This window comes from Phalacrocorax carbo, chromosome 2 (genome assembly GCF_963921805.1).
Source record: "Phalacrocorax carbo chromosome 2, bPhaCar2.1, whole genome shotgun sequence".
NCBI lineage: Eukaryota > Metazoa > Chordata > Aves > Suliformes > Phalacrocoracidae > Phalacrocorax > Phalacrocorax carbo.
In genome coordinates this window covers 133,010,930-133,038,319 of record NC_087514.1, presented here as the reverse complement: position 1 = coordinate 133,038,319, position 27,390 = coordinate 133,010,930, and the positions used below count along the sequence as shown (strand labels likewise).

The 27,390-nt window shown below is 40.9% G+C and overlaps 1 protein-coding gene across 2 annotated transcripts in view; it reads right to left on the bottom strand.

Annotated features, from left to right (window-relative positions):
- Positions 1 to 399: 399 nt before the first annotated feature.
- Positions 400 to 27,390, bottom strand: part of RAPGEF5 (Rap guanine nucleotide exchange factor 5) — a 161,196-nt gene continuing 134,205 nt past the window's right edge. For both annotated transcript variants that reach the window (XM_064444448.1, XM_064444449.1), the window contains 9 exons: positions 25,693 to 25,790; positions 23,780 to 23,902; positions 22,374 to 22,552; positions 18,965 to 19,055; positions 16,513 to 16,563; positions 15,315 to 15,402; positions 11,983 to 12,047; positions 7,479 to 7,533; positions 400 to 4,133 (listed from right to left, as the gene is read on the bottom strand). In XM_064444448.1, coding sequence (XP_064300518.1) covers positions 4,015 to 4,133; positions 7,479 to 7,533; positions 11,983 to 12,047; positions 15,315 to 15,402; positions 16,513 to 16,563; positions 18,965 to 19,055; positions 22,374 to 22,552; positions 23,780 to 23,902; positions 25,693 to 25,790 — 869 coding nt within the window. In that variant the 3' untranslated portion in view covers positions 400 to 4,014. The remainder of the gene's footprint in view (positions 4,134 to 7,478; positions 7,534 to 11,982; positions 12,048 to 15,314; positions 15,403 to 16,512; positions 16,564 to 18,964; positions 19,056 to 22,373; positions 22,553 to 23,779; positions 23,903 to 25,692; positions 25,791 to 27,390) is intronic.

Below are 27,390 nucleotides of genomic sequence, written 5' to 3'. Positions count from 1 at the left end.
GAAACCGCACTGGCAGGGATGATGAAAGGGGAAAGCATTGGCTGTCCTCAGTAAGAGGATCAAGTGCTGATAAGCAGACTCCAGAGGCTATGAAGATAGATTTACTCCTCCCTTCTCCCACAGGGACTTTTCATGGTGGCTCCAGGCCCCTCTTAGACTGTGCTGTGATAAGGCACAGCTGAGACCCCATTAACATCATCTCTGCTTCTGCAACTGCCTGACCGCAGATGAATGTTCAGCTCTGAAGGGGGTCAGGCTCCCGAGCCTCTAACCAGGCGCAATGCTGGTCTGCATCCACCTTGCAAACACAGCAAGGGTTTCTGGAACTGAATGAGCGTAAAATATTCCAGTTAGGAACAATAAGTATGTGTGACAGGCATGAAGGCACAGAGCCCAGAATTCATTAAGGTAGTTTTTATATTTTGAAAAGCAATATTAAAAAACACTGGAAAATGCAAGATAAATGTAACAGTTGCTTCTACAAGTTTTAACCTTGTATTGCTTGGCCATTTTGACATATAAATTATTGCTTACTAGCTCTCATAAATACACAACACAATAATATGTACAGAGGCAGACAAGCATGAAGTATGAAAAGGAAAACATTGGCAACATTGATTCTGTTAAATCAAATTATTTCATATATACCAGGTCTCGTAACGGTGGATAACTACCAGCTGTAGTCCCTGAGAAGTTAGGTAAATACCTTGATTTGGGGTTTTCTATTTTATTACTTTTAATGCAAGCTGACAGCATTATGGCACTCAGAGAGAATGGAACAGGCAGGTGTTCTTACCTCAGCTCATTGACTTCATCCCAGTATTTCTTAATAGTGTAATAAGATGACAATAAATAGGCTATGTAAATAAATATTACTCTGCTAAAATGTTCAGTATTTACACCTTTCTTTGTAACTTTACAGCAGCACATCTTATTAGTTCTGATAACTTATTTTTTGGCCACTGTCATGCAAATGTAACTTATTTCTATCTAAGATGGGGCTGGAATCAAAAAGATGTGTCATAGAAGCATCTAAATTTGATGCAGCAAAATCCCACATCAAAGAAATATGAAGTGACCCAGCTTTTTCCTTTGTTCTAATTACTCCTCCTAGCTACTAAGGAAAAGATGCAGAGTATTTAACCCCAGGTGTGATTGTGATAAACTGAATTTATAAGATTAATGGATTTTATCCTATGTAACAAATTGCGCTATTGAACGATTTAAAAATGACACAGTGTCACCAGTGCTGGACCAGGCTGTGTAGCGTCCCCCTCTCTTTCACAGGGTTTATTTCCAGTTCTTCCAACCACCACGCCTTCAAACTGCTTGCCAGTCTGCAGCCCAGCTCTGCAGTGCTTCACCTGTTGAATTAAGACTCTGATAGGCCTTTTTTTATTAGACATACTAGCTACAGATTTGGACTATTTGCCTTTCCTTTATGGTAACAGTTATAATATCCATATTTTCAATGCGAAATTGATGCATCCAAGTTGGCCCCTCAGACCAGACAGTTACATCCTAATCATACGGGCCACTATGAAAACTAGTTTGTAAAGTTTTAAACAGTAGCCTCATTAGTCACAACATAGATAACGAGGTTAATGCTGGCTGTGTGCCTTCAAACTGACTTTATGCCAGCTGCAAGGGGTAGACAACATTTGATTTAGTATAGTTAGAGCAGTGTAGACTGCCAATACCTCAGCTGGCTTGAAGCCTAATAGTACAAGTTAACACATCCATCTACTTCAACCAGTTTGAGCTGGCAGAGTGAGGAGCCTTCAAGGTGGTTCTAGCATGCTTTCAAATCAAAGCCTGAGCACAGAGTCATCTTTCTACTTCTGTTTTCTTTTTTGTTTCTCTCCCCAACTTCATTTCCTTGTCTTTTAAACTCCTCTGGCACCACTGCTGCTTCATCAGCAGTAATTACCAAAACAGAGCCAAATGCAGTGAACTGAGAAACAGGCCCACCTTCTCACCCTGAATACCTTCTCATGCTCCCTCTCCCACAGATTTCAAGAGAACAACTTGTGGACTAGAGTGTTACACCACACGAGCTAAAGCATGCAGGCTGGTCTACATACAGGCTCCTAAAAAGAATGCCACAGTAAAAAGATTTCACAAGGGGGAGCTCAAAAACCAGCAAACCACCCAGGTAATGCGTCTAGGGTGGGGATTTGGCGAGCGCTGTAGCCAGAGGAAGGACTACAATAACACAAGCAGCAAATTGTATCTGGTTTGTGTTCTCACACTTCAAAAATGAGCCCAACGCAGCTAGTATCCTCATCTGAACAGTTTTGGTCTGTTTGCAGAAAAGAGTTATTTACAATATGTTCAGTCACATCTACGGAAGAACATAGGAAATTTTTACTCCATGGCCAGCAAGAGTTTATTTTTTTTTTCTTTTTACTGGGTAAAAAGAAGATTTTTTTTCTTAAAAAAAAAAATCATATAGTATTTGATAATAACAAAGTACAAGCAAATACATTTTTGAAACATCTGTTTCCTTTACAATAGATCTATACAATATATCACAGATGGGAAAACCAAACGCATTCTACAGATTCCCCCAGAGACTACTTGTTAAAGCTGCTTTTTTTTAATCCCTTTAAACCAGAGATAACACAATGATGAAGAGCATGCTACTTCAGTATTCCCACATATCAGTATAGGAGCATTTTCTTCAAAGCCTTCGTCATGTGGAAAACATACAACAGAAATGGGAAAGCAATGCAATGTCCACCCTGCTCTGCAAAGGGACCGTTACCGTGAGTCACTGCACAAACACGTGCCAGACAGCGTAGCACACTGCACATTGCCTGTGGTATTCACTAGACTATTTCAGGGCAACTTCTTAGCACTGAAAACCAGAGCACCACCATCACCGTAGCTTAGATGTAGGTCAACTGTAGACAAGACTTTAGAAATGCTGCCTCAGTACATGCCCAGAAGTAGTACTTTTAGCTACACAAGAATGGGCTAGGGAAGGGGTGTGAGAGGGACAGAAGCAGTAAAGGGGCCCTGATGCTGAGAGCCCCCTGTGTACGCAGGTAATTACACTGGTACCCTGTAAGGTGTACCCTTTTGTTCTTTAAAAACTAGAAGCTTGTGCAAGTTAGGTGAAGTTTTACCTGCTGAATCAGTGTTTCCAGGAGGTGAGTTAGGAACGTAGGTGGATCTAGACATTGCCTCTGAATAGACACCAAAGAGGCTGTAATCCAAGCAGAAAACAAAGCTCCTGCTATAATAATTTATAACATGTTAACTGCAGGAGCTGGTGCTAAATCTGAGATAACTGAAAAGGAAGAAAATAACATGTTTTCAGTGTACAAACAATTGCGTCCATAAACTGCAACAAAAGTGGATTGGCTCTTTCAAGAGTGTGTTTTATAAAGCAGATTCTTAAGGGGCCATAACAGTGTGAACTGTTTACTGCTGAGCTCCGTATCACGATGCACTCTTGAGTTTCATCCAGTGTGCTGTGTTTTTATATTCCCACTCCTGGTTGTCCGCACTTATCTCAGTAAGATACTCCGGTGGACTCAGGGGAGCTGCATGGATTGCACGGTATTTTTGGCAACAATACTTTGGCAGCCTTGAATTAGTGAGGTACATACTGTGGTGAACTGAGAATCAATTCCCTTTGCGGCATGTTGCTTGTTGAAATGTTTTGCTGCTGTAACACGACGTTTCCTTTCATTCTAATACTGGCAGAATCTGCATTGAAAGCTACACTGGACCAAACAATATTTTCACAGAAACCAAGCTCCTGAGCTCAAAGGATGCTGCTCTGCTCCCTCCTGTCCCGGTGACCAGCAGGGATGGCACCAAGCTTGACCTGCAACTCTGTGAGCAGCTCCTTTGCTGGCTCTTGCCTGATTTTTCTGTGCATGTTGTGTGAGCTACTGATAAAACTCAGTAAACTGTTCTTATATAGGGAAGCAACATGCTTGGCATAAACATTCACTTAATTCAAAGTGCTGCAGTTACAAGGTTATATGAAGCTGTGTATGCTCACACTCGCGGCTCTATCCTGTGAGAAAGCTCAAACAGAGCTTGCTGGTTGTCGATGACATGCAGGTGATGGACGTATGGCTTCAGCTCGTGATGCTCTTTTGAAGGAACTTCATTGCCTGCAAGACAGGAGAAAGGGGATGGATCAGAAAGCCATGCCTTGTCTGCTTGTCTGTCCGTGCGTTACCAAGTCCCTGGTATGCCAGCCTGCCAGGTGCTGGACAGTCACAGAAAAGCAACCAGCTATCCAAAGGACTTGCTGTTTAACTGCAGTGCATGAGGTAACAGCTAGATACAGAAAAGGGGAGAAGAAAGAAAGAAGCAGGCAGTCCTGGGCAGCCAGCATGCACAAAGGAGGGACAAGCGGATTGCAAGAAGCTGACTCTTCCCAAGCGGAAGATTTACTCCTGCTGGCAGTACAGGTGGTCTGTCCCTTATAAGGGTGGCGCAAGGTTTCCTTTGTGCCATTCTGGCAGCACAACGGGACCTTGAGCAGGGGCGGGCGATCCAGCCTGTAACTTTTAAACAACCCTAACACAAGTACACAAGACAGTAGGCCCCCGAATCATCTCCTTCAGAGCAGGTGAAAGGTGACAGCGCAGCAGATGGGTACAAAAGCTCTTCAAAGCTGCTCTGACAGGCCCCCATGTTTTGATCTGTTATGCTTTTGATTTCTGATCTAGTAACAGAGACGAGAGTCATGCTCTCATTTCATGGGAGTTTACACAGCAGGAGGAATTAGCTTTGTAACAGACAAATTGAAGGGTGGCTTGAATAGCAGATGTTTTCTGTTACAAGCTTTACGCCCCACATTGGCCTGTGGGAACTTGCTGCTTGTGAAACCCTCCAGCATGGCTGGTGGCCAGCAGAAGTGGAAAAGGGAAAGCTAAGCCCATGGCCACAAGACCCATCAAGACAGGCAGAGAAAGCAATAAGACAGGTTTTCCACACGTTGCTGACTGCTGACAAACAAGCAAAGGTTGGAGAGCTCCGTTCTACTCCATGTCCTCAAGGAATTTTTAATAACATTACCATAAATTAAAAAAGAAAACCTCTCAAAATTCCCTGAACCAATCAGCTTAACTCACATGCTCCCTCCCTCTCCTTTGTTTCATTACATCCTTTTTGCCATGCTCTCCGGCTACAGAAGCTTTTCAGGAACTGACCACCCCACTTGATTTTGAGGAGCGCTTTATGACGCTGTGTAGGTAACATGGGATGTCAACGCAGCCAGGTCTGCGTGTAGCTGCTAAAGGGGCTCCCAGGCAGCTATTTTCAGGAGCCATTTCTGAGCAGCTATTTGACTTGAGAAATGTGGGAGAGAAGAGGACAATGTGATAAATGTGCGTTGGGATACAGAGATGACCTTTCCATTCTGAGGGAATAGGATCCCAGCAGCTGTGCTGAATGTACTGAAAAACATTTGTATTTCTCATTAACACCTGAAATGACAAAAGCTTGAATTATATTATTTGTTCAGGCTGCTTTGCCCAGGTTTGGAAACGCTATTATTTGTTTTCAGGATTTAGGATATAAAAATATTAATTCCATTAAAAAGGCATTTCAGTCTTGCTTGGAACCTAACCAGTTTCTAATCCTTCAAGACTTCAGCCTGCAAGCTTACTGCATGTAATACAGTTCATAAACAACAATAATATTCCTTGCTTAGTTTTGTTTGAATTCTTTCCTACAGTGAGATGCCTGCTGCTCTTAGGCCAAGCTGAGAGTTGATGCAGTAGAAAGATTCATATTTCTGAGAGCAAAACAAGCCCACCAGAAAAGGAAACTGTCCATAAAGTCTCAATAAATATTCAGTGAATTCATTTCATGCCTAAATGAATTTAAGGGGGTGGGGGTGGGGGGTGGGAGGAGTGCCTACAGGGATGTCTGTATAAGCTGCTTTTTCAATGCCAGCTTCACGATAAATCAAGTCTGTGGTAAAATAAAATAACAATCATGCACTTCAGACTACCAGATTATATGATAAATCTCAGGTATTAACCTTGGATTTATGTTGCAACACTTACAAAAGCACTTGGAAAAAAAAAAGGCAAAAATGAGATGAAAGATTTGCAGAGAAACTGCAAAAAACCAAAATACACATAATGAACAGGAACCAATGCTACATGTTATAATGGCAAATAAGAAACATTCTACCTTACAGAGGCATGGTTTGGATTTATCAATATTTCCTTTAGTATCTGGTTTAACAGAATAAAACCAAAAAGCACAACCTTCTCCCTCTCCCCGCATCATATATATAACTCAAAATAAAACAAGAACCATAATAGTAAGCAGCCTTTGTTTAAAAAAGACTACATACACAAGGTAATTCTACAGATCAAATGTTCAGCAAAACTCTCAGCAGAACTTATCATTCTCCAAGGTACATGTATTTATACACAAAATCATTATTTTTTTTCTTTTTACTGGAGTCCATGATGACAGCTGCTGAAAATTCAGCTGGAAAAAAGAAACAGTTCAGACTCTTTTTCCCCAAGGCTACAGCACAGTTCTGAACTTCTCTTTGGAAAAGAGGTTTTAGTGGCCTCAATAAATGACATGTTTAATGTGTTTGGCTTAAAAACTCAAACCACTTCCTAAAGTAGTGTTGTGCTTGTCCCCTTCCTGTGTTTAACCTCTCCGCAGAAAATAAGAAATGCTGAGAAGGAGAAAACCAAGGTTTCTTCCCTGTGAGCACCAGAACAAAGCAAGCTGGGATCTTCTGGCATGGTCCCTTAGGGTTGGATTCCATGGTGGCTCATAAGGTGGAAACCCAAAGAAAGTGCCTTTCGTATGGCTGAGGCACTCGTAACTGTTCCCTTCAGTGTCTAAACCAGGCAGAGCTGTATTTGCAGGCTTCCCCTAGCAGGGGTACTAGGACACTCTCCTCTTTTCTACCTAGTCAACTACTTTCATGAAACCCACAGGATCTTAGCCTCTTCAAGACTCCTACCAGTTTGTGAAATGTCCTTAAGAGCCCAAACTAAGCAAACAATTGCTATTGGTGAAAAACCAAGTGAAAAGCTGTGGTGATTAATACCATCTTTTAGCTACTGGAAGCCAAGACAGCTGCAAATCCATTACCAAAACACAGACTAGTGGGAGACTGAGGTAACTCGGTTATAGCTGGGAAAGTGAGAAACAACAGTGTGCATCAGAGGCCTCCATTATTAAGTGCAAATGGCACAGATTTTATGCAGTATTTTGAAAAGGTGATAATTTTTGCAAGAAAATACTCTATTAAAAATTCAGCAGCTGTTTCTACAAACATTTTGTAAAGTAAAACTTCATCCAACTATGTTGACCTTCCAACAATGACAGCCCCTCTTGCCAATTGGTTCAATAATTGTCACCCACGTTTTGCTGCTGTAATAAACCTGAGCAAGTGGAAAGAAAGCAGAAAAAAAAAAAGCCCCAAGGCTGTATAAAGGCAAAATAAGTAGCAAATTTTGCCTACTCACCAAACTGGTTATTTCTGCAATGTCTCAATGACCGAACAGTATCTGCAATCATGTGCTGCAAAGACAAGATATAAAACATCAGTGCAAAAATCTGAGATGGATTCTGTCTTTAGAAAAGCCTGAAAAAAAAATCTCCTTGCCCTACACTGTACAGCAAAAAGCAACTGTAGTAAGGTAAAAAATGAAGACAGCAGGAGACAGACTTTGCTCTTTGTCTTAGTGATAACGTATGATGAAACAAGGTTAGTCTAGGTCCTTATTTATATCACACAGATTAAATGAGAACAACTCCCTAAGAGCCCATGGAAAACGGTAATAAAAAAGTTGCCAAACAACGGCTTATTTTTGTTCCTGCAACTTTTATTAAAATGAAAGCCTATGGTAGGGAAGTCTTGTGGTCTGGGTGGGTGCTTCTGGGTCCAACCCCTGGCTTTAGTGCATTACCCAGGGCATTCGGTAGTCTGCAATCTCTCCTTCTGTCTCCATGTGTTGTCTAATTAGACTGTAAGGCCCTTTGTGGCACAGACTATACCTTAACGTATACTTGTATAACGACTAGCCCAATCAGGCACCAGTATCAGCTAGGCTGCTTTCTCCAGTATGATAACCAACACAAAAACAACAACCCACAGCCTAAACGCTGCAGAGCAAGCACCCTGGCGTACCCACAGACATGTTGCAAATAAGACTATACTGTAGCTATACTATTTTAAGAAAAGCTAGTGCTAACAGCAATATTGGATGTTCACTTAGATTAAGCAGAGGAAATAAAAGGTTCAAGTTTGGTTTCTCATTAAGGCTCAGGTCTTCAACTTCTGAAAACTGAAATTGTTCACTATCAATCAGTGGAGTGTACTCATTTTCACTAAATATTGCCCATGAAGTTGTTGAGGCATTACCTTTTTCCTTTATTTGACTGCTTCTTTGGTATAAAGGTGAAAGCATACTGGATTTGGCAACTCTTCACCAAATCTAGTAACTAATTTAAGCGAATTGCAGTTAGCAGTAATGATGTAATAGCTCATGCAAACAGCTGGTGTTCTTGTCACATCTCCCTCTTAAATAATCAGGTGGAAAGGATTAACGGTCTTGAGCAAAGTATGTTTAAGACAAGAATGACGCAGAAGAGCTCATCTCTCAACACCCAGAGAGTGGCTTGCAAGGGTCCTCCACAGAGAAGCTCATCACAAGAAGATCAGCACATTTAATGGAAACTTCATATTCTTTTCATCAGTGAATCAAAATAATTTTTTTTTGTTACCTGACGTGCTTCATTTGCCATGAAATCACGCAATCTCTTGTGCTGATGTGCTTGCGCTGATTATAATGAAGTTCTAATGAGATATCCTAGATTTCATGGTCAACCGTATGAGTACTGGGAGAGCTACAGCTTCCACCAGTGCTGCTGCTGTGATGTTTTCTGGCTGATACCCTTTGAACCAGGCTTTTAGAAGAGAGACCCCATTATCACACACCCTGTCATACTTTGCTGTTTCTCCTTTGCAGTCAGTCAGTGTGGGGGTCCATCCCAAGACTACTGACTTCTGAAGGGGATGCCCAGGTGAGGGAAGAACTTCTTTGTGTAACACACTCTTAAAGCAGAATCCCAAATCTCCCTCCTTTATTAGCCTAATCAGGCATTTCTCTCCACCCATTTACAATTCTCTGGCATCCAATTATAAAACAGAAAACCAGCTATTTCATCTGCAAAGCAAATGCTATTTCCTGACTGTTTAAACAGGTGCTTGCATATTGTTAGTGTGATGAGTAACACCCATTTCTTGGGGCTTTTTGGCCCACGGGATACCTAGGGTCATTAGCACTCCTTTAACAGAGGCACAACAAAAACTCAGGCTTGGGAATTGCACAGATATTTGGGGGTGGGGGTTGAGAATCCTCAGCTGCATGTACACAGCCCTTACAGCTGAAGGCACTGGTCAGAAGGTGTTATCTAAAAAGGTAATGGCCATTGACCTGTATTAGAGTTTGCTGGAGTGTGGCTAAGATGTCATTGCTAAGATATAGGTGATGGCTGACTGGAGGAAAAAACCTGAAAAAGCCACGTTTTAAGTGAAGCAGTTCAGTAAACACCATGGAAATACCTTGAGATACAACAGTGTAAAACGATATTTTCATTTATTCCTTCAGATTTAGTCGAAGAAGTGAGTATCATACTAAAATGTGATCAAACACTACTCTAGACTAGAGTTTACCAAACATGGAGTTAAATAAACTGCTGCAATCCCTTGAACTTTTGCTAAAACTGGGCAACATTCCTGAGAAAAAAGATAATTTAATTTTCTTCTTTGCAAATTCTCTTCTTTATGTTTTGAATTAACTTTCTCTTCACCGCAATCACGTCATGTCAAATCAAGTTCAGTCACGGTAGGATTGTTGTGGCCATGATGATCTAAGAACATGAAGGAAGTAGGGATTGCGGGGAGAGATGTTTTTTTAAACCAACTGATATAGTTGGAAAAAACAATGGTTCAGACTGACGAGTCCTCCTTCAGGTCAGGTGCTTAATGCAGAAATGAAATATTTTAAAATACTGATCCAAACGGAGACATCTTTTCAAAGCCATCTTTGCTTTGAAATTCATAAGTAGAAATTCTATGCATTTATGACAGTAAGTTCCTTCCCCAACAAGTAATCTGCTATGGTAGAATAATTCTTTTCTTCTTTTTATGCAACAGCAAATTTGCAGGTGAGGTTCAGTGGCTTGATCCAAACCAAGCAGGAGTCAATGTCAATCTTAATTTTTCTCAGCAGAGGCCAGAAAGTGTTCAGCACAGTATAAAAAAAAACAAGGAATACGTTCTTCCTTTGGATAAAGCCCTTATAATTACAAAAGAAACATGAACTGATATATATATGATCATGTGTGATGCATCTTGTTAGTAATTTCAACCCACTAAACACCTTAGCATCCAGATGAAGCTGTGCAATACGTGTAATGCCTGAGTTTCCACTACACTCATTTAAATCTCTCCTAAGCCCCACTTCCTAAGCTTGCGCCATTGCCTGCATTCATATGTGTGCAGGGCTCCATAAGACAGTGGTTCCCGAGGGCGTGATCTGACTAATAATTTGAAGGAAGTGTCAGTTTGAACAACCCTCACCCCACCACCATCACCTCAGACGCTCCCTTCCCATTTAAAATGCCCATTATCCATTTGCATGGAAAAGGTGAAATCCTGGCTCACTGAAGTCAATTAGCAAAGCTCCCACTGCCTCTGGAGACACAGTGGTGACAGCAAGGATAGGAAATCTTACCGAGCAAGCCCAGCATACATTAAACACATACAGGATTAAACAACAACCAAACAAACTAACAAGGTCTGGCTAAAGCCACAGCGCGAATCAAATCCTACATATTCACTAAATAAATACATGGGCCAGTGGGGGGGATTTTAGTAACAATTATTGTGCATCATGGGCCAGTCTAATTTACATGTTAATTGGATGTACTTCCAAGGGGCAATGAAGAAGAACATGCTAATGAGTTTTATGCAAACACCTAAAGGTCAAACAGTTAATGGACTTGGGACAAGAAAACCTTTCATTAAATGCAAATCAGTGTTCTTGTAAACTCTGCAACAAGAAAAGGTACGGAAATCAAACACAAAACACAAGAAGAGGGCCTCAGGTTCAGAAGTCAAAGTCTACATCTGCTTGCAAGTTGAAAGACAATGCACGTTACGATAGGATGTGAAAATAAGTTCAACATCTGGTTCATTAATAACTCCATCTTTGCACGTTGATTCTCAAAAATGTGTAAACACATGGAGAAAATAGTTGGGGACAACTGAGCAGGCACAGCCGTCTGGAGTAACAGTCCCATGGCATATCTGGAGCAATCGGGAAGAACATTTTGGTTTCTTGAGCAAATACTCCAGGCCAACAAAAAATTCCAAACAAAAACAAAACAAACAAACAAAAAAAAACCCACCCCAAATCCCAAACAAAAACAAAATCCACAAAAAAAAATCAGTTTCTCCACTCCACCACTGTTCAGATATATAAACTGTAGCTATCACTGCTACGAAAATGTTATCAGTAAAGAAAGGAATTAGAATACCAGTGGCAAGTGAGAAACTGGAGAAACATTTTCTTTAGTGCCTTGAGAAAAAAGAATATAATTCAGAGAAAGCTGAAGGAGGAGAACTTAACTGAGGAGAAATAGTCCACAACGTGGTGCAAAGGAACAGATCTCACTGGGAAGGGTGGTGGGGAAGAGCGGACTGTGTGTGGCAGTGACGCTGGCTATCACTGGCTTAGCCATTTATTACAGAAGTAGGGCAGGAAGGAATGAGAAGTGAGAGGAGCGGAGGATGGGCAGGGGAGATAAACTGTTGGCTCCTTTACTCTGTGCACTCTTTTTTACTGCTGTGTACTTCCTCTTGATTCAGCAAGAAGAAAACTTTTTAGTCTTACAAGATAAGGAAGGGAAAGCGAAGAAAACATGAATCTCTGAAAAACAGGAAGAATGAAATTAGCTTACCAGCTTTTCAAAATTAACAAGGTTATCCAGAAAGGTTTTATTTCCCTCGTGGATAAATGTTACATCTGAAAAAAAATAAAGGAAAAATAATTATTTTTCACAACTTTGTTGTTTAATACAAAGAAATAAAATGACTAAGCAGTAACAAAAAGAAAAAAAAGAGGAAAACATCCCATTAAGGATTGACACAATACCTTGTAACAGTGGAACAAAAGCCTGGTGCAATGATGATGTGCAGAGATTATCAGATAGCAACATAATGTACACATCGTAACAGAAGCATTTTCAAGTGGGAGCACAGATTTCTTATTAAACCTGGTCTGTGTTACTTCTGGGGTGCATATATATCATACGGAGGATGGCTGGGAGCAGGCAGAGGCATCCAGAGGGATAGCCCTGCACGGCATGCCTGCTGTCCCCACCCTGCGGCATCGAGGGCTGTGCCCAGGCTGGGGCTGGCTGGTCCCTAAGCCCAGAGCTCCATGGGGACAGGCTACCAGGCACTGCACTCAGCTCTGACATCCCTTCCTCTCTGTGGGACACAATGACTCTGAAGTCCCCCACAGAGATACAGGCTACAGCAGTGGCCAGCTGGGGAAATCAAACACAAGCCACCGAACTGGAGTTCAAAGCCGTGAAATTAGCATTATGGCTAGGGAAAAAACACTTCTACACAATGTTGTTGGAAAGAATTTGCAAAGGCAACCAAAAAGGTCAGTGAGAGGAAAAGGAAAAGGTCTATATTTGGCTCCAGGAAGGGAACTGAACACAGTGTAATGAGCTGGAGAGAGGGGAATATCAGGCAAAGCACATGTTGCTAAATTAAGATTACAATTAAAACAGTAACTTGAGGTCATTTTCTCCATTTTTATAATGCATAGTAGGACACAAAGTAAGACCTATCTTTGTCATGAAGTACCAAGGACATAGACAGACTCTCCGTGGGGACCGAAGCTCTGCCTCCAACAGTGCATCCTCTGGGTCACTGGAAGTAGCAGCAGGAGCACCACACCATGCCCCCCATCAGCTCTCTCCTGGATGTGCGGGTACCCAGGAGTACCAGGAGGAGATCGCATTTTTATAAAGAGACAGCACTCCGATACCATTGCTTCTTAAAAGTCACAGCTGTGTCTGCCAGCAGACAAACAGCACACAGTAAATGGGCAACGTCTCCCACTCAGCAGAGGTGCCAACCTCCAACCCACCTGTGTAACTGTGCATCTCAGCATTTCTCCTGTGCTCATCTGTAGGACTCCCTGATGCCCACTTGGTCCCCCTAGTTTCAGGGGATTTTAGGACTGGGAGCCTGCAGCTGAGACTGTGGGCTGCTTTTCACACCTTGCCCCCCTTCATCCTCCTCCAAAACAGTCAACCTGATTTATTTCCTTTTGTTTCAAAGACTCGCTCTGTGCCTGAGAGGCATTTTGCAATTGCTTAGACTGGAAATGTTAACCACATCACATGCTGGGACTCATTAGGCAGAGTTGTGCATGAGGTGTGATGGAGAGGTCCTGCACCCCCAGGGCGCTGGGCTGGGGTCTGCCTCTGGCTGGCCATGCAGGATGCCAGCCAGCACTCCTGAGCAAATGGGGCAGGCATGGCATCTGCTGGGCATGCCTCCAGTACCTTCTCTTCCCCTAGGCAGCATCCTAAAAGTCAGGGGGAAAGGAGGGAGTGGGACCTCCTCTCTGGTGTGCTTTGGGGAACCCAGGAAAAGGGAGAGGGAAAGGACACAGCGTCAGGACACAACCATTATTTGACTCTGTATCATTGCAGTTAAAACCCGTCCATCACTTCTGATGAAAAACATATACTGGAAACAGAAATTTCCACACAGCTCTTTGAGTCAATGACAGCAATGTGTGTATCTCTGAGGTAGAAGGAACAGAAATTTCCTTTGCAGCCAACAACTAAGAGTCTAGATAAATTCAGTGGAGCAGAAAATTGCATCTGAACTATGTTGTAAGGGTACATCACAGTATTTTATTACGTTTGAAAAATCTGCCTGATTTCCAAAAGCTGTGTATGTGTGCTCTAAGAGAGCTCCACATTGAAATTTAATTAAGTTTAAAAGGACACTTTAAAGTTCTTTTCATAATTAAAAAAAGGTTATTAATGATTTGCAGTTTTTTCTTGAAACTACTTTTGATCCTCTCATGTTGAAAGACAGCAATTTGCTGTTACTGAGAGTTCTATGCTATCAATGCTTATTTTATTGGTCTTGGAAATAACATTAATACAAACATGCGCGACACGGAATGAAGTCCTATGTACTGTGTGATACTTTGGGAATTACCAACCTTGGCAACATCTCCTTAAGGATCACTGTATTGAAGAAAATCACTGTATTATTTTGTAAAGTATCCTTGCTATCCCAAATACATTCTCTTTACGTGCACGGTCTTATACACCATATTGCAGTGCTGCACAAACATCACTGTTACAAGTTACTTGTTTATGTTTCCTGCTTTTGTTTGCAGGCAAGACATACTTGAGAACACTTAAAAAATATTGATTTTGAAGCCTTGATAATTGTATCCAACTGAATTAATGCAAACTCCTTTGATGTGTGCAAAGAGGGGAAGTGCCTGATGGCTCCCAAACTGTCACCGACTGATCTGGAGAACTGTCTTCAAACATTTTAAACTCGCAGCAGCAGCAGGTTGGAATAAACAGCCTAAAGAGAACACTTTTGGAATACAGGAATAATCAAATGAATTTGCCATGTTCAAAGACATGGAAATTAATAATTTATGACCTCAGGACAATGGAATATTTTAAATACCTGCCACTTAATTGGCTGCCCAGCTCACGGCGTTAAGCAAGTAGTTTTAGTTTTTAATATTTCTAATTTTTTTTTTTTAATACCAAGGTTTTTTAAAAATCTCTTTCAGTCCTATAAGAGAACTGACAGATGGGACAGGTTCCACCCTCAGGATGACAGCAGGTAGTTCCACCCCGGCGAGGCAGGGCGAGCACATCACACCAGCAGCGTGGCTGAGGCTGCTTGTGCAGGTGCACCCAGCACCGCTGGGCAGCCTGTTCAGAGGCTTGCAAGGTCTCGCTCTTCCACCAAAGAGGATGTGGCCAAAGCAATAGCACACTCCTCTGCCCACACCTGATGGGAAGGTAGTGAAGTTTGAAAACCTGTGTGAAAATTGCCATCTTCCCCTTGTCCTAAAAGGCAGCTGTTTCTTATCCAGACTAAGCGCTACCTTGCAGATATCCCTACATCTGCCACATACTTATCATAAGGCCACATGAAGGAAGAATAACCTTCCGCTTATTTTAATTAGCCAGAAAGAAGAAGAGCAGCCAAGCTTTAACATTACCTTTCAGAAGTAAGGGCATGAAGGGGATTTTCGGAGATTTCATTTTCTTGAATGCATCTCTGTAAGCTTTGTGATTCAGAGAAGGGTCCTACAAAACCATTTGGGTAATAGAGAGAAAAATCAATAGGCTATAAAAAGAGCAATTCTAAATCCATTACGGGCTTATGATCTGAACATGATTTAGATATAAAAGGTTTCTTCAGGAAACGAGGTAGATAAAGGTTTTCTAAGCTAGGTGACTTACTAAACTGAACAGGAAACATAAACAGTGAACAGAACAAAAGCAATTACATTCCTCTAGATGAAGCAGTGCTAAAATGGGAGTAAGCTGCAGAATAGATTCACTGGGACTGCTCTGTAATTTTGCCACAAATTTCTATTAGCAAAATCTCTTCAGCTTACTATCTAGCACAAAATGTATCCCAGAATGTATTGCTGATTAATTTCTTAACATCCCCCCCCTCCAAAAAAAAAAAAACAACAACAACAAAAATCCCAACAAAACCTGCTCTCAGGTCAATGGAGCATATTGGACATTTTCAAAGAAAATAACAGAGTATGTTTCAGTGGTGTTAAGTAATTCAAAAAGTCATCTCGATTTCCTATATAAATGAACATTTTTGTACACCAGCTCACACATGATCTTGAAAACACATTAACTTATACAGGACTCCAAGCAGAGAAGCGTGACAACCATTAAAGGCTGGATCTCATGTTCCCTGCGCCAGGCAGTGATCTCACCATGCACCCACTTCCATGACAGCTAGAGGAAACACTTGTTTATTCAGCTTTGATAATGGTGACAAAGACCCTTAGCCTCAGATTTTGATTTTTTTCTTTGTTTTCCTCCAAACTTGAACTGTCCTCCCATTCTCCTGGTCCGCAGCACATTGCTTTGGATAAAGGCTGATTAACCACCATAGCAAAAGAACGGCTTCCAAATTGATGCTGGGGAACTGCCACTACATCTGCCTCTCTCTGCCCTTCCTCCAGCTGTCAGGAATACAGCCTTTCTCCTTTTCATGTTTGGAGACCACCTCTAAGCTCTGGGGGGGCTGCATGGCCTTTGGCAAATCACAGACCTGACATGACAAGTTCCAGCTCCAGACAATAATGACAGGCAGCCTCCAAATAAATTAGGAAGACGGAACACAGGTAAAGACAAGCAATGCTATTCTGCTGTCAACACTGTACTTACTGTCAAACTTTCAAGTTCAGTGAAAAGTTTCTTGAACTTCCCGGGAATTTTCTGAAGTGGGAAAAAGAGAGAAAAAAAAACGAAAGCTGATTTAGGCAGAAAAATGCTGAGGCATTTTTTTCCATGAGACTGCTGTGTGTGAAGCACCTGCTGTAAGTACCAACAGGCCACTCTTAACCTCCGCTCCTCAGCTACAAGAGCCCTAATTACAGACCACATTCCGTGTGATGCCAGTGAGGCACCAGATCTGCAGCCTTGCCTCGGGGACCTGCATCCTTCTTTTATGGAAACTGCTTGTTAACAGCTGTTGTATTTTCTTCCCTAGCTTCCATGTCTGCTGCATTTACCTTAATACCTGTATCAAGTTAGAAGCAATAACACAGGCTGTAATCACATCCAGATTAAATCATTTGTTGTGATCAGCCTTCCCCTAAAACACAATTGTTCTTCAGTTTGAATTTTGCTGCTGGTATTTCAGACTTAAAGAACAGTGTGTGGACCTTAAAGCCTGTCTATTTTTTCCAAGCATACTAGTTAGTCTATTAAGATACCCCTCTTAATACAAATCCTCCCTTGCCTTTGTCCTTACACCCTGACAGCCACAATGACACTACCAAGAGAACACAGATTTAGAACAATTAAGATTAAGTGGATGTGCTGTATGATTAAAGTGCTAAAATAACTGAACATGGAATTGCAATTGCAAATTTTTAGTATCTTCAATCAGAGAAAGTTAGGCTCATTAAAACACGGCATACTGTGGTAAAAAAAAGCAGAAGAATATGCTTGAGAGCATACTACTTATTTAAGAATTCAAGTGCAGAACCAATATCATTTAGTGTCAAATGGTTTGCTTAAATTTAGGTGGCTTCATTTACATGTGTAAGTGATTATAATTAATATATAAACATTGCTCTACTTTCTAGAAGTCACATTACTAATGCAAACAACTTTTTGCTTTTGAAATTTCTAGTGCAGTGAAGTTTTACAAATAAAAAAATGCATGTGACTACATAAATATTTTACACACAGAAATGTGACATATTTACAGATGCAAATATGTGCACAGATGTAAATATGTGCAAATATGTGTAAAGATGCAAGGAGTGCAGATGCACTCCTTCTCCGACAAGGAATATATTCTGCTCTTCCTGAGAGAAGTCCACTAGCAGCGCATGATCTCCAGAGGTCCCATCACACAGCTGACTTCTGCATGTTTCTGTGCGGGAGAGATCTACACCAACGCTGCCGAGTGCCTTTGATACAATACTTAGTCCCTTCCACTCGGCTATCAAAGCCCAGAGAAATGGGAGGAAGGCAACCCATAAGAGCAGGCAGGGGCAAATGTTTCCCAGCGGGTGAGGCATTTTAAAAATAGGAGAGACAAAGGGTTTCTGTATCGTAGCCCTCCCATATGTATTTTTTTTCCTAAATTTTTTGCTTTACCTGTTATTTAAAGATAGCTCCTCCTTGCCTGAGTCCCTGTAAACTCCTCCCTGCAGAAGCAGTCACTGCCCTTGTTTCTCGGAGTGCCAAAGCCACTGACACAGGCAGCAATGTTTCCATATGCGTGATTTCAGCTAAAGGGGAAGGCTTTGTTCTGGACAAGGTCAGATTGGTTTGTAAGTCTCTGATGGCTATTTGGTTTCACCTGTTGGTGCTCAAGATTATCTCCAAGGCAGGAGATCACAGGCATTCTCCATCACTTTGTATTACAGATGGCTCTTTTTTGAGTACTGCCCACTTTGGTGTTGGGGACATGGGGGAGGGATGAAGCTTCACCCCATCACACTAAATTATTCCTTCCCCAATTTTTGGTTCATCAGCAGATATAGTAAGCTTGCAGATACTACCACTCAATACTTGGATGGGAAAAACAAAACCACAATATAAGCACAGATCCCAGTGGGACCCTTCTCTAAACATCCCACGATCTGTCTAGGAACTGGTAGCATCTTTAGCAGAAAATCTCTGTTCTCCAGTACGCTCCTTATTCATGGCCCATTTCTTAACTTTGTTGTTCAAGATGAGCAGCTACAAAAGAGCTGACAAAGGCGGATTAAAGAGGGTTTATTTCTACTCTGTATTTCTTTACAATGAAATTATTCCATAATAAGGTATGGCTTGTTTGGAGCCACCTTTATAAAACTTCCTATTCTGACATCTATTTTAATGCTAGGATCATTTACCTGACTTTTTTTTTTTTTTTAAGAGCTTAAGATCTCCTTGCTTTGTCCTTATTTAAAAGCTCTGGAAGGACACATTTAGTTTTATCTGAATAGCTGTGTATCTAAGGTTTCAGGTCACAGCAAAGTTTCTCTACTGACACTTGCTCCCTGTTTGATTTCAGCATGAAAAACCAATAATTAGAAAGAAAAGGTAATTCACCAGTATACAACCTTTGTGAGAAATGGTTTTGACAGAGTCTAAAAGATACAAAGATGTGTCTTACCTCCCAGGTCTGAGACAGCCGGCTGACAGATGCAGTGTTGAGACCCATAACAATAGCAAAGAATGAATTCAGATTTCTTTGGGCTTTACAGCTGTGGAATAAAAAATATGAATGCCGTATTCTGAATTTTTGCACTCAGAATCAGAGATAAATAGAATGCACAGGTATCCTAGGTTACTAAGTCCCATTTCAACTCTCAGCACTAACATACAGTCATCTTCCACATAATGAACTCATTAAATGTCCTCTCATGACCACCTGCAGTCTAGGTGATGGGGTCTCTAAGAAGTTTTTTAGCAAACGTTCCACTGCCTCATCAACCCTGTTGTTGGCAGGTTTGTTTTTTCTTCCCTCTGCTGTCAAAAGTAATTTTCCCTTTTCAATGTTCAAGTTACTCTCAGCTGTCCTTTACCATACAGAAAAATCCCTGACCTCTATTCTGTTGTATTACAAATATTTTCATCCCCTTTTTCATCTCTTTCTGTAAATTGTACATTATTGGTTCCTTCAATTTCTCTTTGTGGCCATGGCCTGCAATCTGCTTTTCCATATTGTTATTATCCTTCCTTGAATTCTTTGTAATTTATTTTAACTTTTCTCTCATGCATTTCCTTCCTATCAAGGAGATGTTGTGAGACAGTGGACAGGGAAGGAGAAACATAATTACTGTTTTGGCTCTAAGTTCTTACACCTTTCTCCTATGCAAATATAAAGCAAATGTAAAATTTTTTATTTGGAACAGCATCCCACTTTGTCCTTGCCTTTAATTTGTCATCTATTATCACCCAAGGACCTTTGTCACAGTACTGTTCTTTACAATCATGCATTTATTTCTTCAGCTCAGTATTAGCATTCCCTAGCTGAATTACTTTACATCTATCTAAATTAAATCTTACCCTACTGTTGTTTGCACATGCCACCAGACTCCTTAGATCATTCTTTTTTTCCTCTCTTCCAATGTATTTGCAATCCCTCATCATTTTTATTGTCTGAAAATCTGATTAATGTTCAATTTACATATCCCTATAAATCAGTTGCAGTTAGCACTGGCTCCAATACAGGTCCCTATGGAATTTGCTTGATACCTCTATTTTTTTGACATTTTACTATATACAATCAGACCCTGCTTATTCCTAGTCCATTAGGAAATTTGAAATCCTGAAATATCGAGTCCTTTTCAAACAAAAAAATGCCACTTTCTCTTGCAGATACTTGAAGACCACTATAAACATATGTGTGTGTATGTGAGTGACAGAGAATCCTCTTTTAAGATAATTTTAAGTACAAGTGAATCCACTGCCTTCACTGGGAATTATCATCAGGGAAAAGTATGTGCCAAGGCCTTAGACTGGAAACAGGCAGCATTTGTTACAAGTTTTATAAAGCTTTCACTCATCACTGTGTACTATCTTGAGACAGTGTTTCTCACTTCACTTCAGCTGTCTTAAAGTTAATCCTAACTTTGTTGCTTAGACTCCTTTCATCATTAAAGTCAGGCAGCTCCCAAAGGTAATTAATTCCAAAACAAGAAAGGTGTTCAGCACAGCTTGGATGAACGGTCTATTGGATGGGCCCGTTCCTCGCAAAGAACTGTAGAGAGATGGTACATCTTTCACGGTCGGCCTCCGCTTGGGAAGCAAGAAGGCTGCTGTTTAATCCATTTATTCTAACCTTACGTTGACCTGTTTCTGTAACTCCTCAGGATGTTAATTTCTAACAACATGCTAATTAATTTTCTCTATCAAAACACTTGTTTTTTGTTTTAGACTAGCTCATCAACAGAAGTGTAGGTATTCATGTTTCAAAAACTCTGTCTCTCCTTTATGTATTGGCACACTGTGTAAGTCTTCCAGCTTCTTCAGATCTTAGTCCTGGTGCTTTCCTGACAAGCTGAAAGTCAGAGACACAGATTCCTGGCTGAATCTGGGAGCAGAGAACAGGGAGCACCCAGAGCTGCTCACAGCTCCCTACATTTCTGACTTAGTCATAAATAAAATAGCAGGGCTGCTTGGTTTGCGCCTCATGATGCACTCCTCTGCTTAGCACGCCACCCCTCCACCCTAATTGTTCCTCTTTCATCAACTCTTCCAGAACTGATGAGATATGATAATGGCTTCTTTCAGAAAGCAGCTTTTCTGATTAAAAAAAAATCCCAATCAAACTACACACTTACTTATTTGCGTATCCATTATTAAAAAATCTACAGGCTACGATGATGGGTGCTTCGGCAATGTACTGGGAGAGCCTCTCTATTGTTTACTGACAACTGTATTTAGTCTCCACAACTTCGGCTTTTCACTTAACAGAGATGGAATTAATTCAAATAGAGCAAGATTTTACTCTGGTGACAAATATATCCCTATTCATGTGGGACAGACATGAAACTTTTCTTGGAATGCAAATTAATGCTATTGTGGTACAAGCAAGGCACACAGAACCAACCGTTTTTGACGTAATTGGACCAAACTTGGTCATTAAGTTAAGGCAGAAAATGAATGGTCATTAAGATAAGGCAGAAAATGAACATATTACTGGATACAATACAACTTGCAAACTAAATCAAATCACGTTTATGAGTTACACTAGATTAGAAGAATTCATTTCACCAAAGGCACTGCTTCAGTAGAGAACAGTCCTTTCCATGTAAGTGCTTTGCAAATTAAATCAACCCAGTCGATGAAGGGAACAAATTATACATTTTCCATGAACATGCATATTCAAATATTGCAGAAGACTAACAAGTGGAGAGAGAGGCAAAGAAAATGGTTGCGCATATTTAAATTGCTCCATTCCCTTGGTTACTAAAATAAGAGTGACTACAGAGAAAAGAACTCTCTGTGTATAGCATATATTTGCACTTTGTTCCAGGGCATAGAATAAATGCCAGCACTATTTAGGAGTAGTGCAAGAACAGACCATCAAATCTAACTAATGAAGAACCCCCGCTCCAATAAATAAGAGACTACTCCAGAGAGGACAACACGGGGCAACAGCTCACTCACAGGAGAAACAGCCAGTTTCTCCTTAGAGGTAGGACACTTTGTAGGTTATAACAGAGTTTTCTGATTTCAGTATAGTCTTTGATTAATAACCCTGTTGATGCTCAAAAAAATGGTCCTCTGGTTATCTCTGCTAATAAAGGAGATATCTCTGCACCATCAGAGATTTTGCAGCTGATGCTGCAGACGCAGCTGCTAAGCTGCCGGGGAAGATTTGAGCAGCACATGGTCCACCACGTCTAGGTTTGGCCAGCGTTCGTTGGTGTTAATTTTATCTAGGTATGCTTACTACACTGCTAAAACATAGGAAGACAAACTGGTTTTCTTTCTTTGCTCTTGCACCTACTTTGCCTTTCCCACCAAATAAAGCATGCGAATTCAAGGATTTTTTTGTAGCTTTAGTAACTTACTGGGCAGCAATCTTGATGAACTTTTTGAGTAGCTGTACACGTTTGCAGAGCTGGCTGCAAAGGAGTATCTCAGTGGCAACCCAAAGCTGGACCTCGTTGCACCTTTGAAGCAGAAGGCTGAGATTCTCTGTGTTTTCAGCACTGCCCTGTCTGCTGAACGTGAAGTATATCAGCTCTTGCTGGAAGACATTGACAACATTATTAGGGATATAAAAGCAATTTAAATGTAAATGATTTATAAATTATTTAGAAGTATATTTTGGAAACAAGACTTGGCTACAGATGGTTATTTTTTCATTATCCATGAACCCTTCACAAATGATTCAGGGTCCAAGTTTGGCTTAGCAAAGTCTGGAGGCTTATTACAGTAGGCAGGTGGACTGGAAGTGCTACAAGATGCGCTTTTCTTGTGAGATTTCCTGCAGTTCCACTTCTGGCTACAGCCAGGTATAGGACATAAACAATTTCTCTCTTTCTGTATTCCATCACTTCTGTTCCAGTATGAAAAAGCAACCATATCAGACCATTGCAGAATGTGAAAAATTTCCATTCAAACTTCTTCCTAAAAATAGCCAAGTTCTCAGGAACAGAGGTGCGGGTATTGATTTCTGTGAAAAAAAAAACCACCCTACTTGACCAGCTCTAGATTTAAAGTGTCTAACCTGAATAAAAGAACCTGAAGTGAAAGATCAAGTAAAGCATCTGATGAGAAGCAAGGGAATTTCCCGTTCATTTTCTCAGAAAGTCACCATGCTTTTCAGTGAATGATGTTTTCAAGCGACATTTTGTACTGTTAACTGTGTATTTTACTCAGCAGCTCACGCCAGAACCTATCAATGTCATTGAACCAACCCAATGGGCACTGAAGTGGGCCATTATCCCATTTTATAAAGCCTGCCCAGTATTTATCTCACTGAAGCCTAACAAGAACAGTAATGTTACCATCTAAATTGCTGAAATTGTGAATTCTGTTGCGGTTAACGTGGTATCAAGGACACCTATTTGCGGAGTCCTATATTTATTGGAACATTACTGAGTGCAAAGGACATTCTGCATATATCACACATTCACACAGACAGTTTTTAGAGAATAATCATGACTTTTTACTCTCTTGAGGCAAATTTCAATAAAACCCACCAGGTATACAGGGAACATACGAGATGCACTAGCAAAGGGAAGTTACAAACCTTTAACAATTTCTTCCAGTATCAAGGATTGCAACACATCTCTTGGACCTGATTCAGTGTCACCACTACTGAGAGCTGCCAAATCATACTGTCACATGATGATGAACTGAGCACCAAGGAATACTGATGCTCCAAAATGCTGGTGCCATATCAGGAAATCATAATGGCTCAACGCTGCATTAGAATAATATACCTGGAAGTGGACATGGTGCATCTTACCTCATGAATTGCATTGAAGAGGCTCCAGTCAAAGTTTGTAAGTTCTAAGGCAAGATCCCAGGTGTTGATTCCCAAAATTCTCACAGACCTTTGCTGCAATTCCTCATTTTCAGCAAATGGATTCTGAATCAATAGCCAAGAGCAAAAAAAAAAGTCCTGAGCAAATGCCAAAAGTTCTGCAATGAAACAGCTACTGGACCAAGGTACAAAACAGAGCTGAGTAGGCAATCTTCCCTAAGTGCACTCTGAGGGGTTTTTATCCCCCACTAATCAAAATCAAGGAGTTATAGCCTATTTAATAAATAGCTTGAAAAAGGAAATGGGTCAATAGGATCAATGACTTCCTATTGGATTAGGCCTGCCTCTCTGTCTCTCTTTCTCTAACCCTTGAGTATAAAACACTGACCAAGCTGACAGCATAATGAAAATAAAATCCCTGAAGCCATCAGAAAATAGAATCTGAATTAAGACACCATGAAATTTTTGTATTGTAAGATAAAAGAATCATTCTGTAAACACACCGGATTTAGAATAAATACACACAACTTGCCCACCAATCCACCTTTACAAATAACATAAATCCATCCATTTCATGATTAATTTACTCCAAATGTAATCGCCAACAACCAGTAAAACACTGCGTAACTTCATGAAAGTTACTTAGCACACTACTGTGGTGTACACTGGTACTGCTGGTATTAAGGGTCATTTGAAATTTCCATTATTAGCTTGAGTTTTCAATGGTTTGCGTTTCTCTTGGGTTTTTTTACTTCATCAGACTGAAACCTGGCACATGAACCATCTGCCAAGATGAAAGATTAGTCTTATCTGTTAAGCCATTACTTCGGTGCTATATTTCTGACAGTTACTGCAAGTTTTGTGATTTTTATTACGTAACTAATGAAGCTAGATTGGCTGTCACCTGTCCGCACTGGAAACCTTCCCTTAATATTCGCATTTTTAGAGGTGGCTAGAATGCTGGAGATAATGGGGATGACAGACTACAATGATAGCGGCATGTCAGCTCTTCGGGGCATACTGATCCAACAAAATGTAAATAGACATTTCTCATCCCTCGCATGAATGCACAGATCCTAGTGGTACTGACAACATGTAAAAGTCAGCCGCGAGACTGTCCCTGTGCTTTCTTCAAAACATATGCATAATTAGCAGAAAGCTACTGAAACAATTTTTTGAGCACCTGACTGTTCCTGCCTCACTGAGGTTTTGGGAAATCACAGGGGGAGAGAAAGTTTGCAATCCCAGTTTCTGATGACACAGGGAATGAGACCCGCTCCCCCCCGCCGCCGCCCCCCCGCACCAGTGAGGGGATGGAGGGACAGACAGACAGATGAAGGGAAGAGAAGATGTGGCTGGCATATATTGCCAGTGGTAAACTGACCATGCACTGCCACAACACTGGCATCACACTGAAGTCCATTAGTTTTGGTAGAACTCGCACAACATCTATTTCTACATGTAGTAATTCCATGGAGTTTGTCCATCACCTTGTATGATTATGTACCAGCCATATTAATTGTTACAGAGGCACAAGGGGTGGGGTGGGGGGGCTGTGGGGGAACAAAAAAGTCACATGGGCCCTGAATAATCCTCATCCTGTCCAGTCCTGTACAAGCACAAGTCAGCTTTCCCAGGCTGATGTAGATTGAAAGATTTAAGCTGTACAGAACCTTTGGTCTATTTGAAATAGATGAAGAAATTCCATTACTGTTCAGTCAAATAACTGCTGTTAATGCAAGATTCTTTTTTTCAGGTATAGAGCAGCTCAGTAAGCTTTACTGAGGAAGCAAAAAATAATTTCTGTATTGAAAAAGCCCTCTGACAGGAATAGTAAGTCCTCGATCTGGAGTCAGACAAATCAAAAATGGAAAGTATACAATACACATCCTTACCAAAGAATCAGTCAGATCTTTTCGGTAGACAAACATACGACTGGATGACTCAAAAGATTTTGAGATCGCCAAGTCATTTGGTTGTAGTTCATGTTTTTCTGTTAGAAAACAAAACACAGAAGCTTCAGAAAGAGTAAAAGCTGTATCTAAGTATGACGAAAACATTACAAATATATTTGTAAAGCCACATCAGTTTAGAATTTAACTAAGCGTCAAACCCAGCCCCTATGGGTATGCCAAACATGGGATCATCATCTCTGCACTATTCAGGCGCAATAAAGGTGAGCTGTCTCTGATGCTGGACTAGAGCACAAAAACTTCCAGCATCTGCTTTCAACTTGGACTTCACATAGGATAGAGCAGAAAGAAACCCTTCAATCAGCTAGTCTAATCTCCTAGGCATTATAGAACATTTCATTTCAATTTAGTGTGTCTACTGTAAATGTAGTGGCTTTTGTTAGAGCGAAGTGTCTTGGCCGCCAGAGACTAAGCTGTTACATGTCACTGGCAGACAAAAGCAGGGGTGGAGAAGTCATCAGACATGACCATTCAGCAGGAAAAGTAGTTGAAAGGATCACAACACCATGAAATTCACCTCATGGAGCAAAGCTGAAGAGTCCTTGATAGTATGGTATGTACAGAAATTCCTCTAGACCTAGAGTAATTAATTTAGGAAACAATTGAGTAAAAAGCAGGACACACCAAACTGACAGCAAAGAACAAGGAACTTTTTTTTTCTCCATTCCAGAGAACTGGTTCAGCTCTCAACATTCTTGGATGTACCAGAGAAAGGTGGGGAGAAAAATGCAGCAAAACCCAGAACCCAACTTAAAAACCATCCTAGGAAAACTGTCTCTTCCTGCAGGTTCCAAGTAATCTTCTGGAGACCTGACACACGAGTTGATTACTGTGACTGTATTTGTGTAGACCCAAAAGCACTACAAGCGTGTTGAGAGCTACCTTGGACTTTTCATTGCCCATGAGGGAGGAATAGGACCAGGAGTCGTCTGAGAGCCAAACACCATTTCAAACTGTCTGTTTTCCCTCTTATCCATGCTCACACTGACACCAGACACATTTATGTTGAACTACCAGTGTTTTTTTTCAAGGTAATTTTGAATAGAAAGAGCTTGCTTACTCATTTCAGGAGTACAATAAAAACATGTTCTCCAAGAGGATGGCAGATGACAGTCGCGTCATGCAAATAAGGGAAAAAAAGAATGTGTGGCAGGCTGGTGTTTGTTGCTCGCAGCAGAGGAGTACCAATGCATACGTACAAGGATACTGAAATTGTGGTATCTCCAATTAATTCAGGCAACATGACTAAATAACATTTTTGGGTTATAATGGTCATGTACAAACGACAGTCCTATTGTACCTCCATTTTAATTATTGTTTCTTATTGAACCGCCAAGTGGCAACCACTCCTATTCTGTAGCTTTCTTGGGAACAAATGTGGTCTAGAGATAATAGTGTGTTTAGTTATTTATGAATTGTTGGTTTTCTTTAGCTAAGCAGGCAGTTAGCGCCAGATTTATTGCTATCAGAGCAAAACTTGCCGTGCTCTTCAACAGGAGCACAAGACCTGAAAAACAAGAGCAGCACAGTGATTTTGCAGTGCTGCAAAACGCACTGGAGGCAAGTTTGGGCACACACAAGGGTAAAAGGAGCGTGCCTGCAAATGATGTAACCCAGCTG